The 19055-nt window shown below is 54.2% G+C and overlaps 6 protein-coding genes across 6 annotated transcripts; 4 read left to right on the plus strand and 2 right to left on the minus strand.

Annotated features, from left to right (window-relative positions):
• The first annotated feature begins 1695 nt into the window (after positions 1-1695).
• On the plus strand, positions 1696-5984 carry VC83_06704 (uncharacterized protein). The gene is made up of 3 exons (XM_024470294.1): positions 1696-3318; positions 3387-3394; positions 4289-5984. Exons 1-3 carry the CDS (start codon positions 2732-2734, stop codon positions 5506-5508), a joined length of 1815 nt encoding a protein of 604 aa, XP_024321740.1. The 5' UTR covers positions 1696-2731; the 3' UTR covers positions 5509-5984.
• A 609-nt stretch (positions 5985-6593) lies between these two features.
• Positions 6594-10016, minus strand: MDV1_2 (Mitochondrial fission protein). The gene is made up of 3 exons (XM_024470295.1): positions 9315-10016; positions 8852-9260; positions 6594-8783 (listed from the first exon to the last, which is right to left on the minus strand). Exons 2-3 carry the CDS (start codon positions 9135-9137, stop codon positions 7030-7032), a joined length of 2040 nt encoding a protein of 679 aa, XP_024321674.1. The 5' UTR covers positions 9138-9260; positions 9315-10016; the 3' UTR covers positions 6594-7029.
• On the plus strand, positions 10016-12004 carry GAL10 (UDP-glucose-4-epimerase; the record flags this gene model as incomplete). The annotated part of the gene is made up of 4 exons (XM_024470296.1): positions 10016-10290; positions 10378-10960; positions 11052-11502; positions 11598-12004. The coding sequence occupies exons 2-4, from the start codon at positions 10385-10387 to the stop codon at positions 12002-12004; spliced, it is 1434 nt and encodes a 477-aa protein (XP_024321675.1). The 5' UTR covers positions 10016-10290; positions 10378-10384.
• A 180-nt stretch (positions 12005-12184) lies between these two features.
• Positions 12185-13216, plus strand: VC83_06707 (uncharacterized protein; the record flags this gene model as incomplete). The annotated part of the gene is made up of 1 exon (XM_024470297.1): positions 12185-13216. The coding sequence occupies one exon, from the start codon at positions 12185-12187 to the stop codon at positions 13214-13216; it is 1032 nt and encodes a 343-aa protein (XP_024321676.1).
• Positions 13217-13683: 467 nt separating this feature from the next.
• Positions 13684-15462, minus strand: VC83_06708 (uncharacterized protein). Its single transcript, XM_024470298.1, has 2 exons — positions 15225-15462; positions 13684-15162 (listed from the first exon to the last, which is right to left on the minus strand). Exons 1-2 carry the CDS (start codon positions 15284-15286, stop codon positions 14136-14138), a joined length of 1089 nt encoding a protein of 362 aa, XP_024321679.1. The 5' UTR covers positions 15287-15462; the 3' UTR covers positions 13684-14135.
• A 78-nt stretch (positions 15463-15540) lies between these two features.
• VC83_06709 (uncharacterized protein) lies at positions 15541-18517 on the plus strand. Its single transcript, XM_024470299.1, has 3 exons — positions 15541-16486; positions 16582-17463; positions 17513-18517. Exons 2-3 carry the CDS (start codon positions 16604-16606, stop codon positions 18432-18434), a joined length of 1782 nt encoding a protein of 593 aa, XP_024321680.1. The 5' UTR covers positions 15541-16486; positions 16582-16603; the 3' UTR covers positions 18435-18517.
• Positions 18518-19055: the final 538 nt, after the last annotated feature.

The raw sequence follows: 19055 nt of genomic DNA on the forward strand, positions 1-19055 counted from the left end.
AGAAAAGACCAGCTTTGTCGAACCGACTCACCAACACAGACTAAACCGAGGCACCACGTACACAGAGCCACCGCGCAGCGATAGCCCTGCACCGACACCCGCCGTATACCATAAATCTCAGGTACGATCGCGCGCCCGAGCCCCATTTCGCATCGGCAAGGATGCCCCGCTGGGGTGGCTGTGGCCGAGCTGGCATCCCGACTTTACCGAACTTCCATCTTCGCCATGTGATGGTGCGCTAGGAGGATGGTAAAGCAGGAAAAGGCGTCGCTGTTGTTGGACGCCAAGGTGCGGGAGGTGGGCTGGGCGGTTTCTTGTTCTCCCTTTTTTTTTTTCTCTCCTTTTTCCCGATCTCGGTTTCCCTACGTTCGCTGTCATGCGCTGCTCGGATCTGGGGCCGATTGGGCGCCCGAGGGGGGACTCGGCGACCAAACTGCGGGGATGGTGGGGCGAAATCTCCGACGGCGATGAAGGTGAGATGGGGGATTATGCGTTTTGTGAGCTTCTGTGGGGTTTTGTTATGCGTTTGTGAGACTTATTATGCGTTTTCTGAGGGAGGGAAGGGAAAAAAAAGAAATCGCGGCGAGAGGATTGGCTGAACTGGCGGACCGCTGTGGGACGCCTGCCCGTTCGTGTTGGCGGGACCGTGGCGGGACCCGAAAGAAGGGTAGGGATGCATGGCGCTCTCTCTTGGACGGCTTAGGGGAGATATATCGATCTTGATATGCGGGACGTATGTCGGAGATAGTACACATACAGTAGTACGCTGTATCAAATTAGGCAAGTGGATATGTATACTATAGCTACAGCGAATGAAAAGAGAGGCAAATACAGAAAATATCCTGCCCTAAATCAATCTCCCTGCCCTTGCTCTAATCTGTCTCCTTTTTCTGGCAACAATCATCCGAAGCCTGCAAAACATGGGCCAGCGTGGACAGCAACAGAGACAGAGGACACAGGCAAGCAGGGAGACAGACGGACCAACTAGGGCAGGCTTAGGAGCTGACACGTACTTTGCAGGATATTTATTTGCGCAGAAGAGGAGGACAAGACACGGTATACAAGCATCACCATAGACACACAGCATAACGGGCATACATACGGCTTCCGGACTGTACAGCGCATACAAGGTTAAGATACAGCAGATGCTCTTCATACAGCATCTACTACTGCTCGAGTATGATACCTCGCGGACATTGCACGTACGTCTTATATCTGCAGTGCTCTGCAGTGCTCTGCAGTGCTCTGCAGTGCTACCTGCTCTAACGGTCTGTATTGCCTGGGGGTTATATCAGGCCTCGTGCTGTATCAGGCCTCGTGCTGTATGTGCTGTGTGCTGTATGTGCTGTGCCCTGTACGTGCGTGCCCTGTACGTGCGTGCAGGCTCAGCGCATCCTAGAGCGCATCCTAGAGCAGTTGCATCCTACCACACCTACCCCCTTCTCCATACCTACCCCCCTACCCCCCTACCCCCCTACCTCCCTTCCCTACCTCCCTACCTCCCTACCCCCCTACCCGCCTACCCCCTACCCCCCTTCTCCACTCTCTCCACTCTCCACTCTCTCCACCCTCCCCGTCTTACCAACGGATATGAGATATGAGATTGTCGATTAGCCGCCGCCCCTGTCCTGCTACTCTGTCCAGTACTTATTCGCCGCCGTCGATCTTCCATAGAAGGCTACAATTCCCCAAACAATCACTTGTCTATACCTACTGCGAGCCTAGACTTGCGGCGCATTCGATTGCCCCCTCGTCACCTCAGATGAGCGGCGCCCAACGCTCACATATCCACTTTTTCATTCTTATTCTTCCCAATCCCTAGAGTGTTCAGAAGCCCTATTGCCCTGCTCCTTGCGCCTCGCCCGTCTCTCAATCCTTATTTTCTATTCTTACCTACTCATCCACATCCTCATCCTCGTTCTCAACCTCCTCCGCCTCGTCCCTCCTTCTCTTCCTGCTCGTCCACTATGCCACCTCTTCCTCGGCCCGTCCTATCATTATCCAGTTAAAAAGTGGCCCTGACCACTTTTTAACTACATACTGCCCATTACTACTCCCCACAAATCGAAACTACTCCCTCCCAATCCGCCGTGTCGCCTTACGACAGGCCTGCTTCTACTGTGCCATCTTCTGCTGCAGCTCGCCAAGCATCGTTCGTCGCTCCTTCTCCCAAAACGGAACTCTTACTAGCCTCGCCCCTGCCTTCTCGCAATTCTCACTGCGCTCACTCCTACCTGTCCTTCCCTCGCGCTCACTCCACTACCGCTATTGTAAGACCTACCCTGTAAGGGAAAGGAACTGCTCTGCGAACCCCCATGCGATGCTATGCAGAGTGAGAGAGCCTCCGTCGCATAACCTTGCTTGATCTTATAGATACGTGCCCGAGAGACTTCGCTACGTCGACTTATCACTCGTTGCTATTAACGTCCCGCTCCGTCACTCGACTATATATCTTGGACAACAAAGCTTCCGACCGGGCCTACAAAATTCATCCGAGCGCCTGCCACAGTCATACAATATTGTTCCTTCGGTTCCCTTTGTTGCAGCCGGGCCTTTCCATTTTTTCTCTCGTCCAAAGTTTCTACTCCTCTCTAATGCTATCTATGATATGAGGTTCGGACGCATTCTGGCGCCTCTCACCATCTACCGCGCCAACCATCCCACTCACCGCACGGAGGAGTGGCGCAGATGACCTTGCCACATCGCACACAACCTCCCAACCGTCAAGTCGATGATAGCGTCGGCGCTTCACTCCAGCTCCTCACCCATACCTCCCGCCGAGCTCCTTAGCAACCTCCATCTGGCCAGCTCCCCTCTCGACCCGAATTGGGTGAGAGAGCTGTCTAAATCTGCTCGCAGCCGGGCATACCCGTCACCGCCCATGTCAGGCTCGCCGCTGAAGCCCCCACAACATGACAATGGCTTCGATGGCCGTGGCCGCGGCCGCGGCGGGCTCGGCCAGCAGCCACCGCAGACTCGAACGCATGCGCAGCAGCTGCTACCTCAGACCGAGGCCCGCGACGGCGCAAGGGAGCCGCCTTCGGCTACTTCTCACAACCCGAGCATTGCTATGCAATATTCACCATATCAGCCGGGAGGGGGGATGCCGACTGAACAATCGCCATATCAATACCCACCGCAGCCCTCGGCACAGCTTCCAGCGCCACCTCTTCCTCCATACGGCTTCGACCAACCACGGCCTGCGAATTACCCCTTCCAGATGCCCGAGCGACCAGAGCCCGCCTCGGCTGCGAAGACGAGGAAGACGAAAGGCCATGTAGCTTCTGCATGCGTACCGTGCAAGCGAGCGCATCTCAGGTGAGAACGAACCCCCCTCGAGCATTGCGACGACGAGACGTTGGGAATTGGAGCTAACCGATACCCAGATGCGATGGTACGTACATCTTTATATTATTCCTCAATGAGGCGTCGTGGCAGCGGTATGTCTAAATGAACTTCGAAATTACGCAGACGCCGATCGCCATTCTACGTGTTCCATGAGGGCTTCCATGGCCAGCCTCAAACGTTGGTGCGCTGTCATCTACGGTCCATTAGTCGCGCTCAGGTCCACAAGCAAGCGCGTGTGAGATTAGGGATGTTCGCATTCTGCCTGCGGCCGGCTGAATGGATCGTGCAGCAAGTGCATGCTTGCTCCGGCGGGTGAGGAGCATTTGCTCGCGAGGCGCTCTCCTTTGGGGAATATCGATTGTTCTTTTCTTCTGGCTCTCGGGTTGCGAGTTCCAGCCACTTTCTGCTTTGACATCGTTTCCCATATTTAGCTGCGGCGCTGGCGGGCCCACGGGCCGACACGTCCCCGGCCGCTAGCAATGCGCCGCTAAAAGCCGCCAATGCTTGACAGGAACGACGTCAGAGGGGCCAGCGGGACCCTTGATTCACGATATGTATAGTGCCCTCTGTTAAGCATTGCTAGTGCATGCGGGCTTTTATTCCATTTGAGATCGCAATAAATCGTCCAGCGACCAGGTTTTCTTGGGGCTGTTCGATTAGTTGCTGCGGTGGAGGTGATATATCTGAGACGTGGCGTAGGCAGGTGCTGAATGCAGTGTGGCTTGATTATGTCTTGGAATCACATTGGACCCTGAGTAGGGATGATGCTTCATGGCGGGACCCAGATCAGGATATGGATTGACTATTCAAATGGAAATTCATTTGAACTATCTGAAGGATCTTTGCTTTATAGATTGAATTTATAGATTTGATTTTCAAAATCGCATTGTGCTTGCGGGGAAGTCAACAACTGTTGGTTCTGAAGCTAACAATAATCCAGCACAACGGCCATGTTCACGCTGCCACAGTAACAACAAAGAGGATGCCTGTATAGATATGGTACACAAAAAGCGAGGCCGCCCCCGACTCCGCGATGACCACAACACCCGCCTTGATCAACCCGTTCACCCACAGCCCGACCCCCTCCACCGCCGTCCTGCTCCTCACTACCCCACCAACTCACCCCCCTCGGAACCCCACACCAGATCCTCTTCCTCCTACCGAGTCCTCAAATCTCAAGCAACTCCCCATCTCCCTCGCTATCTTGACCACGCCTCCCCCTCCGACGCAAACCTCTTTCCCCCACCCGCCACCTCCCGCCCTCATGACCCCCCAGTACTCTACCTCACGCCATCCCTCCGCATTGCTCGCGCCTCCCCCGCCTTTTCTCACGCAACCGGAATACCCTCCCCAGTCGCGCGCTCCTTACATGACACCCTTGCCCCAGCCTCGCGCTCCTCAGCAGCGCGCCTCCAGCACATCTTCGATGACCTCCGCCAGACAAGGGAACCGCACTATCTGCCCCCTATATTTGGCTCAGGCGAGGAGTCACGCGTTATTGCTGCTGTTGGGATGACAGAGGAGGATGTGGCGCGCGTGCCTGTTGAAGCGAGGGAGGTGTTAGGGTTTCAAGGGGCTGGTGGGGAGGTCAGGGCGTTTGAGGTGGGTGTTGGGTTGGGGAGGAGAGAGGGCATATTTTATGTGGTGTTGAGGTTGTTGGGGGCTGTGCAGGTGCAGACACTGACGCCGATGCATACACAGATGCACATGGGTGGTGGGAGTGGTGGTGGCGCCGGGTATAGGGGTGACCCTATGTTTGGTGGACAGCAACAGGGGTTGGGACCGCAGCAGGGACATTCGCAGATGGGGTACCAGCCTGTGAGAACAGCGTATGGAGGTGGCCAGGGACAAGTGGTGGGACAAGTACAGGGACAGCAGACACTAGGACGAAGTCAACAAGGGTTTGCGCCGATGCAGTCGTCACAGAGCCAAGGTCAAGCTCAGAGCCAGGGCCAGGCACAAAGACAAGGACAAGGACAAGGACAATACGTCCCACCCCCTTCATCACGCAGCTCTGAACAGCGTGCGCTCATTCTCCCGCCCATACGAATGAGAGAGGGTGAGAGCTCGGGGCCGAGCGGTATGCCGCATGGAGGGGGACGGCGGAGGAGTAGTAGGGTTGATATTGGAGGGTTGATTGAAGGACCTGAAGGGAGGTAAAAATTGCTGGGTTCCCCTATTGGGGTTGGGGACGGTGGCGGTTGATTGATTGACTGATTGAGAGGGAAAAAAAAATGGGAGGCGGGCTTATTTTTTTTTAATGAAATATGGGTGTTGCATCGGGGGAGATTATGTGTATGTATGATAGCACGATCAGAGCGAGATGGGCGTCTTTGGGACATATTTCCTTTGTTGGCTCTGGTTCTGGCTCTTGGATCTGAAATGGCTCGAACAGTAGGTGGTCTGGCTTGGGCGACTGGCATGGCATGGAGGGGTGGTGGGTGGCGGAGAATCTGTTTACTGTAATGAATTGCGAAGTGGGAGATATTGGGAATGGGAGCTTGCGACGCGAAAAGGAGGGATGAATGTGTGCATGTGTACGAGGTTTTACGACACTGCTTCTTTTTTTTATTGTCTTTGTCCTTTCTTGTGTGTTTTTTTTTTTTTTTGTTTAAATTTTAATGTTTTATGTTTGTATTGGATGCCTCTTTTTTATTGTCTTTGTTAATAAAAATAAAAAAAATGCCATGATTCACTGTTTTATGATTAAAATTTTGGGATTTTTCGAGATGGACCGAGGGCGAGGGTTTACGTGTTAGGTGTTTTGCTATGTGAGAGTGAGTGACTGGGGGCAAGAATGATAGTCAAGAACCGTTAAGAACCGTCAAGAACCGTCAAGGTCTGTCAAGAACTGTCAAGGATGGTCAAGAATGTCAAAAACTCCGAATGGCAAGAACAATCGTCAGGAACCCACGAGGGCAAGTTCTTTCCCTCCTTACTTCTTAACCGCCGTTCATGCCGCTCTGAGTTCTTGAGCGTAGCATTGTTCTTTCCCCTTGTAAAGAACAATGCTCAAGAACTCAGAGCGGCAAGAACGGCGGTTAAGAAGTCAGGAGGGAAAGAACGATGGTCAGGACTCAGGAGGGCAAGAACGATGGCCAGAAACTCAGGAGGGAAAGAACATGGTCAGGAGGGAAAGAACGACAAATCAGGGGAACTATGAATGGGAAGAGAAGTGGGAGGCTCAAAGGGTTTGGATGAATGGAGTTTGTAAGAATCACGGAGGGAACATTCATTTATAAGATTGATTGCGTTGATTTTCATTATGTCAACTGCACTGCTGTATGTACGCTCTCTCCCACACTGGTATTTCCTCCCCATGTTGTGTTGTGGATCTCCTCGTGGAGTCAAACAACCTTTGTAAAAATTTCAGAAAAAACAATCGGTCAACAGATATAAAGCGCGAATTAATCAGCGCGAGAAAACTTCTTCTGGTATAGTATTCCATTGCACCATCCCATCCATCCATCATCCAGCACAGATAAAACACCAGACTCCTCCAGAATACCACCCAGAAAGACCATCGAATAAACACCGTATAAACTTGATGCCGCAAAACACCACCAATGCAGCCGTATAAACACCCCCATGAATAACTAACACCGGTAAAGAGCCCATGAGAACAAGTGACATCCATGAGAACAAGTGAGAGCTTATGAGAACAAGTGACACCGTAAAGAACTAGAATTGTTCCATGAATCCGTGAAGTCTGACGCGGTAAATGCACGTAGGTCCGACATCTTCTTCATCCTTAGTGCCCCAGTTATCGCGGAAACGAACGACGAACTCTTTGGATGAGAGACCATATCGGCTGAGCTCCAACTGGACGGGGAAGACTTGCACAGTCTCACCACCGGTATCGTAAGTGCCGCGACCGATGCGGACCCAGCTGTAGTTGAGGTCTTTCTCTTCAGGCGCATGTGGAAACAAGCCAGCAGAAACCTCAGCAATGTAATCTTGGTGCTTGAGCGGAATGTGCGCGAAGAGCTCGAAGTGGCGTGGAGTCGCACCCGGGTTGAGAGTCGCAGAGCGCAAAACATGTTCGATGACGAATTCTTCAGGTGAGAACTTGTGTGGGGTGAGAACACCGAGTTGGACACCGGAGTCGTCGGGAGCGCCGCACCAGCAGTCGCCATGTTCATCCCACTTCGTGAGCGCCTCAACGGGAGTCCCAATCTTTGGGAGCGGGTACGAGAACAGCTTGAGGATGCCCGTGATGAGATTTCTAGGAGCGAGCGCACCCCGTGGGCTGTAGGTGGCGGAGGTGAGGATGGGATTCACGACGGCACCAGTGGAGGGCGAGAAGTAGTTGACGCGGCTCAGGGAGGAGGTGGACGACTCGGCCAGCTTGGCGTTGATGAGGGCCTCGATCTTGGAGGAGAGGAAGACGCGCTGCATGGCACGCTCGGCGTGGGCGTCGATGTCGGCGGCACTGACAGAGGCCGGGAGCTCGGCAATTTGCGCCGAGAGTTCGGATTTCACGGCCTGGGTGGCCTTGGAGAGTGCGCTGGTGTACTCAGTGGATGTCGACGCGAGGGCGGTCTGGAGATGGGCGAGAACATCGGCGCGAGCGAGCTGGACATCGGATGCGACCAGGTCCTTGAGACGGGCCTCATTGGTGCGCAGGAAGTCGTCCCAATCGGGCGTGACAGTGACGGGCGCAGAGTTCTCGGGCTTGCCAGGCTTGAATGGCCTGACATCCTTGTCGGCGAGGATCGTGGTCTTGAGGGCCCGCCAAAAGTCGGCGGGGATCTGGACCTTGCCGCGGACCTTTGAGACCACGAGGAAATCCGGAAGGCGCTTCTCCAAGGCTCGGGTGAGCTCGGCGTTCTTGGCGACGTCGAGCTGGAGCTTTGAGATGCTCAGCTCGGCGCGGCGCAACCGACGCTGGACATCCAGCATGTCGGCCTCGTTGAAGTAATTGAGGGGGTGGGCGACCCCGTGCGGAATGTACTGCGCGAGGGTCGCCGAGGCGCCCTGCGCGTACATCCGGGTCGCCCGACCCGCCGAGCTCTCGGAGGTGCCGAGGAAGATCATGGCCATGATGGCCGACAGGAGCGCAACCAGGATCAACCGAACCGTGGCGTTGGTGTACGCCGAAACAACGAAACCGCGGGCGCGGACCACCAGATCGGTGGCAGAGCTAGCTGCCAACGCGATCGGTGCCGGCCTGGACGCGGCGGGCGGAACGGCGGCAGGAAGCTCCTCAACAGCCGGAGGAGGTGGCGTGGGGGTTCGACGCGGCAGCGCCGGCTCCTCCACGGGAGGAGCGACCGTCTTCCCCCGACGAGAACGCCCGGCAGCCAGGCCAGGAGGAGCGACGACCGGGGCACCTGTGAAGGTGCCGTTTCCGGCCAGCGAACTCTCCTGACCAAAGCTGGTCGAGGCTCCCGTCGGAGGAACGGAACCCGTGGTGGCCCTCTGGCCGGCCGGGGCTATATATCAGTCAGTAAAAGAAAGGAAGGGGAAGAAGGAAAGCGAAGTGGAGAGGAAATATACGCACTTCCAACGGTCGTCGGCGCGACGATGCCGGTCAGCGCCCCACGAAGATCCACCTCCTCCACTCTGTCCAGTGCCATCGGCACCACAGCCGCCGACGACCCGTAGGAGGTACTCTCCTTGGTGGCGATCACTTGGGGGCCCAACTCCGACGCAATGGTGGAGGGACCCCGCTTGCTGCGACCGCCCCGGGGAACAGTCGGGGTCGCCGGCGTGGCTGCGGCGCGTGGGCCACCAGTTATACTGGCGGCAGCGCTGCTCGCGCGGGTTGATGGGCGGTACGTGGACATCGTGTCCACGGAGGAGAAGAACGTCGGTGGGTGTGTCGAGGGTGTTGAAGAGTTGTGGCGGGGCCGAAGAAGGTGAGGATCGGTGGCGGTGTCGAGAAAGGTGAGGGTTGGTAGTCGTCTGTACTGTGAACAGGAATTAGTAAAGGTTCTCAAGGTTTGAATTCAGAAAGAGCTCACTGAGAAAGGTTGGAAACCGGAAAGCTTTGCGACCGAAGTCTGGAATTGTGAAGTGAATTTGGTACGAAAAAAGTCGAGGGGTCAAGTTCCAGAAATTTCGGTGATGCGAAAAGGAAAAAGGGAAAAAGACGAAGGTGACGGGGTGGAAGAAGTTCTTATGGACGAGGCTGGAGAAGCCAGAGTGGGTCAATGGGGTCTTCTTACTATTGTGAAGCTATTCAGAAGTGGTGCCTGGCTTGGCGTCAATAGAAGACAATAGCGAATTAAGGCCACCACCACAAGCACAATGCGACGCTTAGCGCCCACAAGCGAAGCCGAGTAAATAGGCGCAACAGGACTCAATAGGGCACAATGGTAATTACAGTGTAATTATCGTCGAGACGTGTCGGCGCAGAATTGCAGGTCGAGGAGGTTGCGGAGCGCAAGACGAGGCACAATGGATGATGGCCATGGAAGGGCGGGCGGGCGCTGGGCTTTGTATGAGGGGATGGTCAATTGATCGAGGACATATCATTATAGCACTCAGCTACAGCATGGCGATGGTTGGTGGACTGGCTATTTTCTTTGTTTCCCTCGTTCCCGATGCCGTTCGCGGTCACCTTGGGATTATCCTTCGGAGCGCATCTACGATATAAACAAAAGATGTTGGACGCGCCGACGGACTCGACCCGGAATAAGGTAGATCCGTTGCATGAAAGTATCTCACTATACTTATTGTGGTGCACAGTACTTTGGGTCAAATCTGGGCCGCGCCGGATCTCGGACGTCAATTCCCCGAGAACTCGACCCATAACTTCATAACTTGGCACTTTTGAAGATTTGATATATATTTCGAGAGACAGCTCTCTTGTGGTACTCACGACCAGATAAATACCGTGAGATGAATTGTAATGATTATTATTGATACCCAAGATGTCATTTCAGGCAGATGGTGATTTTCACAGCAAGTTGTGGTGGACAGACACGGGGATATTCTGTGCGCCTATGTTAACCTTTGTCCAGCCTCGACCCTGCCATTTGATATTCGACCTTTGTCCGTGATGGTAACTTATATAGAATATAGAACTCCGATGACGGCCATGACAGCCCCGATGGCCCTTCCCGTGTGTCAGGGTTGTTACGTTGCAACACCCCACCCCACCTTACCCCTCATGCCACGATCACGGACAATTTCTCGTTCCTCAACCCACCACGATCTCCTATCCAACTCCAATTACAACCGCAGCTGTCCCTCTGAGATCAATTGTGAATATCCCGTCTTCTCAGTGACGACCTCTGACAATGGCCGTCGGAACCGTTCTCATCACTGGGTAAAGCAGGCCTTCCTCGTCTCCCGCCCAAACAAACCGCAGATTGTGGGGTTTGAATGGGGGCAAAAAAATCGCTGTGCTGACGATATCCTCAACAACAGCGGCACTGGCTACATCGGATCCTTCACGTCCCTCGCACTTCTCGAGCACGGCTACAATGTGATTATTGTTGACAGCTTGTACAATTCGTCCAAGGTCAGCCTGGACCGCATCGAGCTGCTGTGCGGCAAGCGGCCCATCTTCTACCAGGTGGATGTCACCGATGAGTCAGCGCTCGAGAAGGTCTTTGAGGCGCATCCCGATATTGACAGTGTTATCCACTTCGCCGCCTTGAAGGTAGGTCCTCTTCATCCCCACGGTCCATAGCGATTGCGGCAACAGTCCCTCTCGACCGGCCCAATTAGTGCTCAAGCTAACATCCCCCAAGGCTGTCGGCGAATCCTCCGAGAAGCCGCTCGAATACTACCGCGTAAACGTCAACGGCACCATCATCCTCCTGCGCTGCATGGCTAAATACTCCGTCCCGAACATCGTCTTCTCCTCCTCAGCCACAGTCTACGGCGACGCCACAAAATGGAAGAACATGATCCCCATCCCTGAGAACTGCCCCATCGGCCCCACCAACCCATACGGCCGCACCAAGTCCATGATCGAGCTTGTTATCACCGACTACATAGATGCGCAGCGCGCCAACGCCAAGAAGGCAGGACAGCCATATGAGCAGTACAACGCCGCGCTCCTGCGCTACTTCAACCCAGGTGGCGCCCACCCCAGCGGCCTGATGGGCGAGGACCCCCTCGGCGACCCATTTAACCTGCTTCCCATCCTCGGCCAAGTAGCAACAGGCCAGCGCGAGAAGCTCCTCGTTTTCGGCAAGGGTACGTCACGCACCTATACTCCCCCCCTCGCAAATATAGTCCTAGCGCCCGCGCATTCATGACTACGAAGGATGGACATAGCTAACAACACATAGACTACGCCTCCCGCGACGGTACCTGCATCCGCGACTACATCCACGTCGTCGACCTCGCCAAAGGCCATCTTGCAGCCTTGAACCACCTCCGTACCACCAACCCCGGCGTCCGCGCCTGGAACCTCGGTTCCGGCCGCGGCTCTACCGTCTTCGAGATGATCAAGGCCTTCAGCACCGTCGTAGGCCGTGACCTGAACTACGAAGTCGTAGATCGCCGTGCAGGTGACGTGCTTGACCTCACGGCTGACCCGAGGCGCGCGAATGCGGAGTTGGGGTGGAAGACCGAGTTGACGCTGGAGAATGCGTGTGAGCATTTGTGGAAGTGGGTTTCGAATAACCCGAGGGGGTATAGGCAGTCGCCGCCAGCGGATCTGTTGGAGGCTGTGAAGGCCGAGAAGAAGGAGTAGAGGGGCTGTAGATACTCTTGGATATAAAGAAAGAAGGAGGGCGTAATAGACTGGGGAGGGGGTTGTTTGAAGGTAGATTATAATCTTGATGAGGATATATAAATTCCAGACGGTATTTATTCGGCAAGACGAGGTGCCGTTGGGTAACGGTGCACAGGAGGTGGACTCTCAACAGTCACTATGCACACAGCTTTTGTGGTAGAGGTCTTGGAATTTCCCGTGTTCAGCTTCCATATTATAGTACAAGCAACTTTCCTCTACAAAATGAATAGCAAACCCCCTTTACAAAACAAGCAACAACTTCCCAACCGTACCCCTCCCCTCCAACTCCCCCTGCGCCTTCGCAACATCCTCAAGCTTATACCGTCCATGCACCTTCACCCCCACCTTCCCATCCGCAATAAACCCAAACAACTCCCCAGAATACGTCTCGAACTCCTCCCTCGTCTCAACATACGCACCCAACCTCGGCCTCAACACCTTAATATTCTTCGCTCCCAACCTCGCAATCGTAAACGGTGGGACAGGTCCACTCGCATTGCCAAAGCTAACAAGCGACCCCTTCCTCGCCACAGACGCGAAACTGCCCTCGAATGTCGCAGCACCAACACCATCAAAGACAGCTGCCACACCAGCGCCGTTGGTGATCCTCTCCACCTCAGCCACAAAATCATGCGTCTTATAATTCACCAACTCATCCGCTCCATTCTCCTTCGCCAGCGCCAATTTCTCAGCCGTAGAAGCAGTAGCGATAACCTTCGCCCCAACCGCACGGAGGAGCTGGCAAAGCCACAACCCCACACCACCAGCAGCAGCGTGCACCAGAATCGTCTCCCCCTTCTTAACAGGGTGAGACTCCCGAATCAACGTCAAAGCCGTAAGACCCTGAAGCAAACTCGCAGCTCCCAACCCCGCCTCAATCCCCTCTGGGAGCTTAAACGACGTCTTCGCCGTCACAGCAACGTACTCCGCGTACGCCCCCCCTGCCGGCGCGAACGCAGCGACGCGGTCACCGATCTTGAAGCCGTAGGTGTCTCCCTCAGCGGACACGGCGACGACAGTCCCCTCTGCTTCTTGCCCGAGGATTCCAGAGGCGGGGGGAGGGTACAGGCCGGTGCGGAGGTAGGTGTCGATGTAGTTTACGCCTGCGAAGGCGTTTTTGATGAGGATTTGGCCAGAGGTGGGGGTGGGGAGGGGGAGGTCGGTGTGTAGCTCGAGGACTTCGACGCCGCCGGTGTGGGGGATCTTGATGGCGCGCATGGTTGCTGGGAGGGTGGGGGTGGTCATGGTTGTGTAGTTGCGGGGTGTTGCTCTTGTGGGGAATTGGGTTCTTGTTCTGGGAAATTGAGGGATTGTCTTAATGAATAGATGTATTGGTGATTGTAAACTTGTAGCTGCTCTTGAGGCTCCTGGTGATGGGCACTTTGGACTCAGGGTCTGTCGAGGTATATACCTGCGCGGCACAAGACTGCTTGGGGGGTGGGGAAAGCTTATAAACACAGGGGGGCAGCAGGGTAGATGCCGACATAGGCCGTCAACGAGATGGCGCGCTGATTAATCCTATAATTTCCGTAATTCCAATTGCGGAGGAGGGAATCACGAAAGGTGGTTCTGGTGGACGATGGTGGGGGTTTTGAGTGGCTTGACTAGTAGCTGGCAAGGAGGGGTAGATGGGATGGCGTCAGTATTGGGGTTACTTCGACTAATAGCGGCCGATTAAGGAAGGGGATCTGCGCTGTCGCACGACTGCTTTTAAACTTCTTTTTGCTTTATATTTTATACTGGTTACTCATGATCCGAGGTCTTGTGTGGGATAGGTTCTATTTATTTGTAGTTTCTAGGTCATTGGAGCGGTTTCGTCACGCTATATACATGTTTTTTCCTTTCCCGTCCCCAGCATTTCATTGTCTTCGTAGCCCTTCCCATGACCGGAGTAGTCCACCACAGAGACGGGCTGGGATGAGACGATTGCGCGAGAAAAAGAGACACACCCAATGCGTCGGCCCGTCCAGACGGGTAGGGAGAGGCGCATATGCGAAAGAAGAGAAATCATCGTATGCTATGCAAGCTTCAATGCGACAAGCCAATAGCGCCATCTCCCTCATGCAGCGCTCTTCTGTCCCTTTCCTACTTATTCCTCTGCAATGCTGCGTAGGATCTCCGCGATGCTCCTGATCCCTTTGAGCGAGTTCTCGTCTGAGCCTTGACCGGGTACAAACTCTGCGTGCGCGAAGTCGATAAGTTTGACACTGTAGATCTTGGGCAGAACCTCTTCGTCTTCATCCTCATCCTCGTCTGCGTCATCTCCATTGACGAGTTCTTCGATCCCAACTCCATTCGTTGTCACCTCTACTGGTGCCGCCCCATTCGTAGCCGCACTCTGCCCAACCCGCGTAGCCTCCTCCATCGCCTCCCTCAACGCCTTCCCGTCGCCCTCATAAATAAACAACAAGCTCGAAGAATACATCCTCGTCTCCACACTCTCCAACACCCTCCTCGCCTCCTCCACCTCCGCCAGAAACGCCTGTGCCACCAGCCTCCCCAACTCCTCATCCACACCAGCCCCCTTCCCCGCCCCTATAAACTCCCGAAACGCATCCGCCACGTTATCAACCGTAATCTCTTCGCGCCCATAATTCTTATCGTAAATTTTATACCCATCCGCATCGACATGCACCCCCCTCGGCGCCTCATCACCCTGCCACACCCGCATCCCAGCGACCCGGAACCCATGCGACGCGTGCGTTGTCTCGGCCGTAATCTTATCGAATCTCACGCGCTTCTCAGCCGGCGCGTCATCCGCCCACAGCCGCACGCCGAGCTTCACATCGAGAATGTTGGGTCTGCGGAAGCCGTGCGTCGCGTTCTCGAGCACAAGCGCGCGGTCCGTCACGATGCGCTTTGTCTTGATGAACTTATGTTGCAGCACGAGCTGCTCGGCATGCGCGGGCGGCGTCGTGGACTTGGGCAGAGTGGTCGCGCTGGCCTCTTCGAGGATGGCTGTCTGTGATTCGGATAGGGCGAGCGTGCCGAGGAAGGTGGGCATCAGGTCCGCGAGGGCGGGGTGGTGCGCGGCGGTGTATTCGTAGAAGGCGATTTCGGTCGGGGTGCATGGCTTGACAAAGAGTTCGCCGGCACGGTCGGTGAGGGTTCCATCGCTGAGTGGGTTAGTCGGTTTGAGCAAGCTGGAGAGGAGGGGTGGGTGAGACGCATAACATACTGTCCAGCGACGGCGTGGTCGAAGCCGACCAGGTCCTCAATGTCGGGAAGCACCCTACTCATTATGATTTTTTTTGGTAGTAGTCTATAAAATGGTCATGCTGGAGAAAAGAAAATGGAAAGTCGGGTTACAGGGCCGGTATTTAAGAAGCAATGATGATAGGAAGTCTATGTACTCGTATGTACGCTACGCGCGCGATGCGTTGGTTGAAGGAGAAAGCGTCCAAGTTGCGCGAGGCTGAGTAGGCGGGGTGGTGGGCGGTAACTTGCGGCAATCGCTCCTGAGATTTTGCGGGATATATAAATTAAATCCATCAACTTGACTTAAATTAATTGGTTGAATTAATTAAATTTAAGGGCTTAATTCGTTAATTTCACAATCCATCTGTATCATCCCACAGCCCGCCACAACACAACGGCCGCGCCCGAACCGCGCCTCCGCCACTGTCACTCACTACTGCCGCTTCGTGGGTACAGCTCCGGATGACCAACGTATTGGATTGCGTATAAGATCATGCAGTCGGTATCAGGGCTTGCGAAGTGCATATATTCGTTCCCGATATGTTGGACGCGGTGAGCACGATGAGGCTGGGAAGCAAGCTCAGTTGTCTGCCTGCCTGTTGGCACAGCCCGCCGCCCTGTCTCACCTCTTTCCTTCCTTCAAACACCAACAACGGCAAACACAACAAATGATTCCCAACACAAATGTAGGGAGGGGTATCGGTGTTGGGAAATACAGAACACCTCCAACATACTGAACGTTTTTGACGTTGGAGACCGTTATACCTGTTTGTTTGTTTGTTGGCCTTTCGTTGGTCTTGACCAGGTTGGACTATCCATTCACCTCTCACACGCTTCCATCTCATATCAACCTCAGCCTCCACCTCATCATCCTCCTTCTTCCATCGCCGTGAAGCCGTGCCCTGTTGCGGCGTGCACTGCGCCTCTCTGTATGTTGACAGCTTCAGCGAAGCAAAAGTCAACCGTTTCTTGAAAATATTCGTCCTATCAGCCCAGTGGCCTGCTCACTTCAACTTTACTTTTACCTTTAACTGAATTTCACATACCAATTCATCTTTTATTCTATGTGATACCTGAATATAGAATAGAAATTTACAAACTTCTTCACCAAGTACGGAGACCTATTCTGTCTGCTACCCCTTAAAAGTTGTTTGCTGCTGGTCTTCGTTGACGGTTATTTACCCCTCCAATCGCTCACAATACTCTACCCTCTTCTTTCTCTATTTACACCACATCAAACAGGTTAGTTATTTACCCCCCGACACAGGCTGTGTGTGCAGGCTTTGTGTACTCACAATCTCATCCACTGCGGTATGCTAACACGGTCCTGATCTCAGTTGCACTGCCACCACAAGCAACATGACTCCACACATGGAGGAACCTGCCGCGATGACTTCCGACGGCGCCCCAACAACAGGCCCTGAGATCAACGACATGTCTGAGGGTGACCGTGGTCTCCGACACACCTCAGAGAAGCTGACGAAGCTTAGACCAGCCCCGATGTCGCCAACGGGATCTCTCCGACCTGGTGACCCAGCTGAAGCTGAAGCGGTTGCCAGTGCCCAAACCTCGGAAAATCTCACAGTTGAACAGCGCCCGGAATTGACAGGAGAACTCACAGCTATTATTGTCGACAAAGGTGAAGATAGCCATGGACTTGACCAAACGACGGAAAAGAGACCAAGCATTGCAGAAGGGATGGAGGACAAGAATGGAGAGGCTGTGTGGTCCACCGAATCCCAAGCGGCTGGCCCAAGTGCCAGCGCTCCAGTGGTAGCGGGGGCGAAGAAGAAGAAGAAGAAGAGCAGCGGAAAGAAGAAGAAACCAAACCCAACTGGCTTCGAAGAGTTCTACGCCGACCCTCCAATCACGCCAGAGGATCATAAGGAGGAAGTGGAACAGTTATACCACTTCGCTCGTCCATTTGCAGAGCGGATTGAGACGTGCATTCAGCGCTACCGAGCCAGACGCAAGCTTGATGAAGAGCGTGCGAATATATTCAACAAATACATATCTTTTGGTGGCATTGACACAACGATTAAGGCATTCACTGGAGGAGTGGACAACGAGGCACTGGAAGATTTCGATGGCCCCACGATCGCTGATATCAACGCCACCGATGTCATGTACGGCGGCGACGAGGCGGGCAGTAAATTCTACGATCCTTGCGCGCCGCAAAATTGGGTGGTAGACTTCGAAGGCATCGCCAAAGCATTCCTGTGAGTTAACCACCCCCAGACGTTTCCTACCATCACCAACTCAGATCAGATCCTCCAGAGCCCCATACAACTTCGGCATCCACAACCAAGGCCTCGTCAACAATTACTGCAACGTGGTCAAGAACTTTCTCAACTACGTCCTCATGCACGGCGTCTGCCCAGAGTACACCAAATCCATTATCGCCGCCCAAAAGGTCTGCGACCTCGCCAAGTTCGAGCTCCCAGCCATCCACGACGTCGGCGCCTCCTTCCCAGGCAACTTTCACAAAGCCCTCTCCATCATGTGCCACGGCTGCTCCAGACTCCTATACATCGACCCGGCCTCGATCCCTGACCATCCCGCCGACGCAGACCCGAACCAGTACATGTCGATCGACCAGGCGCACCGCACCTTCCGCGCAGCAATGGCGCTCATGGGCACAGCTGAGCAGTTCGCGGCCGTTGCCGTTACGAGCCTCAAGGAGTACCAAGCCCCGGCTGTTGTTTCCGAGGAGCTCCGTGGCTTCGAAGTCGTGGGCATTACCCTGCCTGGCGAGGCGCTCAGCAAGAGCTTTGCTGGTATTCGCGCCGCAGATGGTCGCACTGGCACTATCAAACCCGTCGGCCTTCTCGCCTGCAATTCATGGACGCATCCCTACCAGCCCACGCTTGACCTCACCATTGAAGAGGAGCAGGGGCTAGCGGCGAACCCGCCAGTGTATGGCGACGAGACGTTCTGGGTGGACGAAGACATTCTGGAGCGCTGCTTTGCAGGGATGAAGTTTGTGGGCGTGGTGAGGGAGCTGGATTTGGGGGTGAGGTATTTGGACAATGTTATTGTCATTTACGCGAGCTTCTACACGTTTGTGGAGAATGAACGCATGGTGAACTGGAAGGCGCCGAAGGAGAATGAGAGGTTGCCGCCTTCTTGTGAGGATGCCGAGGTGACGGATGCGGAGGGAGAGGGAGAAGGGGATGGGCTTGAGGAGTAGATGGTTGTTTCTCGGGTTTCAATGCGAGCTAGGTATTAGGCTCGCAATAATTACTAGAAGCATTATAGCCCCCCAATAGGAAGATAGAAGTCTATTTCAATGATAGGACCTTATGCTATTATATGACTATCACTGTGATTTACGTGTTTTAATTTTGGGACAGTTACTATTGATAAGGAAGCATGATGTGATTCCTCAGTCTGGATTATCCAGTAAATCAAAGGACGCCAGCCGGTTCGGACTTGTTGGTTTAGTTAGCCCCCGGAGCTTAATCACGGTGCCACGCTATCAGAGTCTTGGTGACTGTATTTCATAAGTTAACTAAATCCGAGCTATGGATGTCCGGCCCCCGAGTTATAGTTTTAGCTGTGGGAGACAAGCGCTGTGTTTACATTTCCTGGGAAAGTACTGTACGTAAATGTTCGACAAAACTGGAAGGAGGCACCCTCTCTATTACTCGCTCCTTCCACGTCAGCTAAATCGGATAAATTCTCAGAGAAGTACTCCGACCGAGTTTAAATACTCACCAAGCCATGCTAGTTCATATTTTAGCCCAGTTAGCCAGGGTAGCGCCATAGACTATCACGGTTCCTGGTAGAAGCGTACCTGTTCCTGAAGTGG

This window comes from Pseudogymnoascus destructans, assembly GCF_001641265.1.
Source record: "Pseudogymnoascus destructans isolate 20631-21 unplaced genomic scaffold scaffold_19, whole genome shotgun sequence".
In the NCBI taxonomy this organism is placed as follows: Eukaryota; Fungi; Ascomycota; class Leotiomycetes; order Thelebolales; family Thelebolaceae; genus Pseudogymnoascus; species Pseudogymnoascus destructans.

Bases quoted from the DNA above. Each gene is read 5' to 3' on its own strand.
- VC83_06708 (XM_024470298.1), bottom strand. From the start codon at position 15,286: ATGAGTAGGGTGCTTCCCGACATTGAGGACCTGGTCGGCTTCGACCAC. The intron at 15,163-15,224 runs GTATGTTATGCG...TAACCCACTCAG, and splicing joins GACCACGCCGTCGCTGGACA to CGATGGAACCCTCACCGACC.
- VC83_06704 (XM_024470294.1), top strand. From the start codon at position 2,732: ATGATAGCGTCGGCGCTTCACTCCAGCTCCTCACCCATACCTCCCGCC.
- VC83_06709 (XM_024470299.1), top strand. From the start codon at position 16,604: ATGACTCCACACATGGAGGAACCTGCCGCGATGACTTCCGACGGCGCC. The intron at 17,464-17,512 runs GTGAGTTAACCA...AACTCAGATCAG, and splicing joins GGCATCGCCAAAGCATTCCT to ATCCTCCAGAGCCCCATACA.
- MDV1_2 (XM_024470295.1), bottom strand. From the start codon at position 9,137: ATGTCCACGTACCGCCCATCAACCCGCGCGAGCAGCGCTGCCGCCAGT. The intron at 8,784-8,851 runs GTGCGTATATTT...ACTGATATATAG, and splicing joins CGCGCCGACGACCGTTGGAA to CCCCGGCCGGCCAGAGGGCC.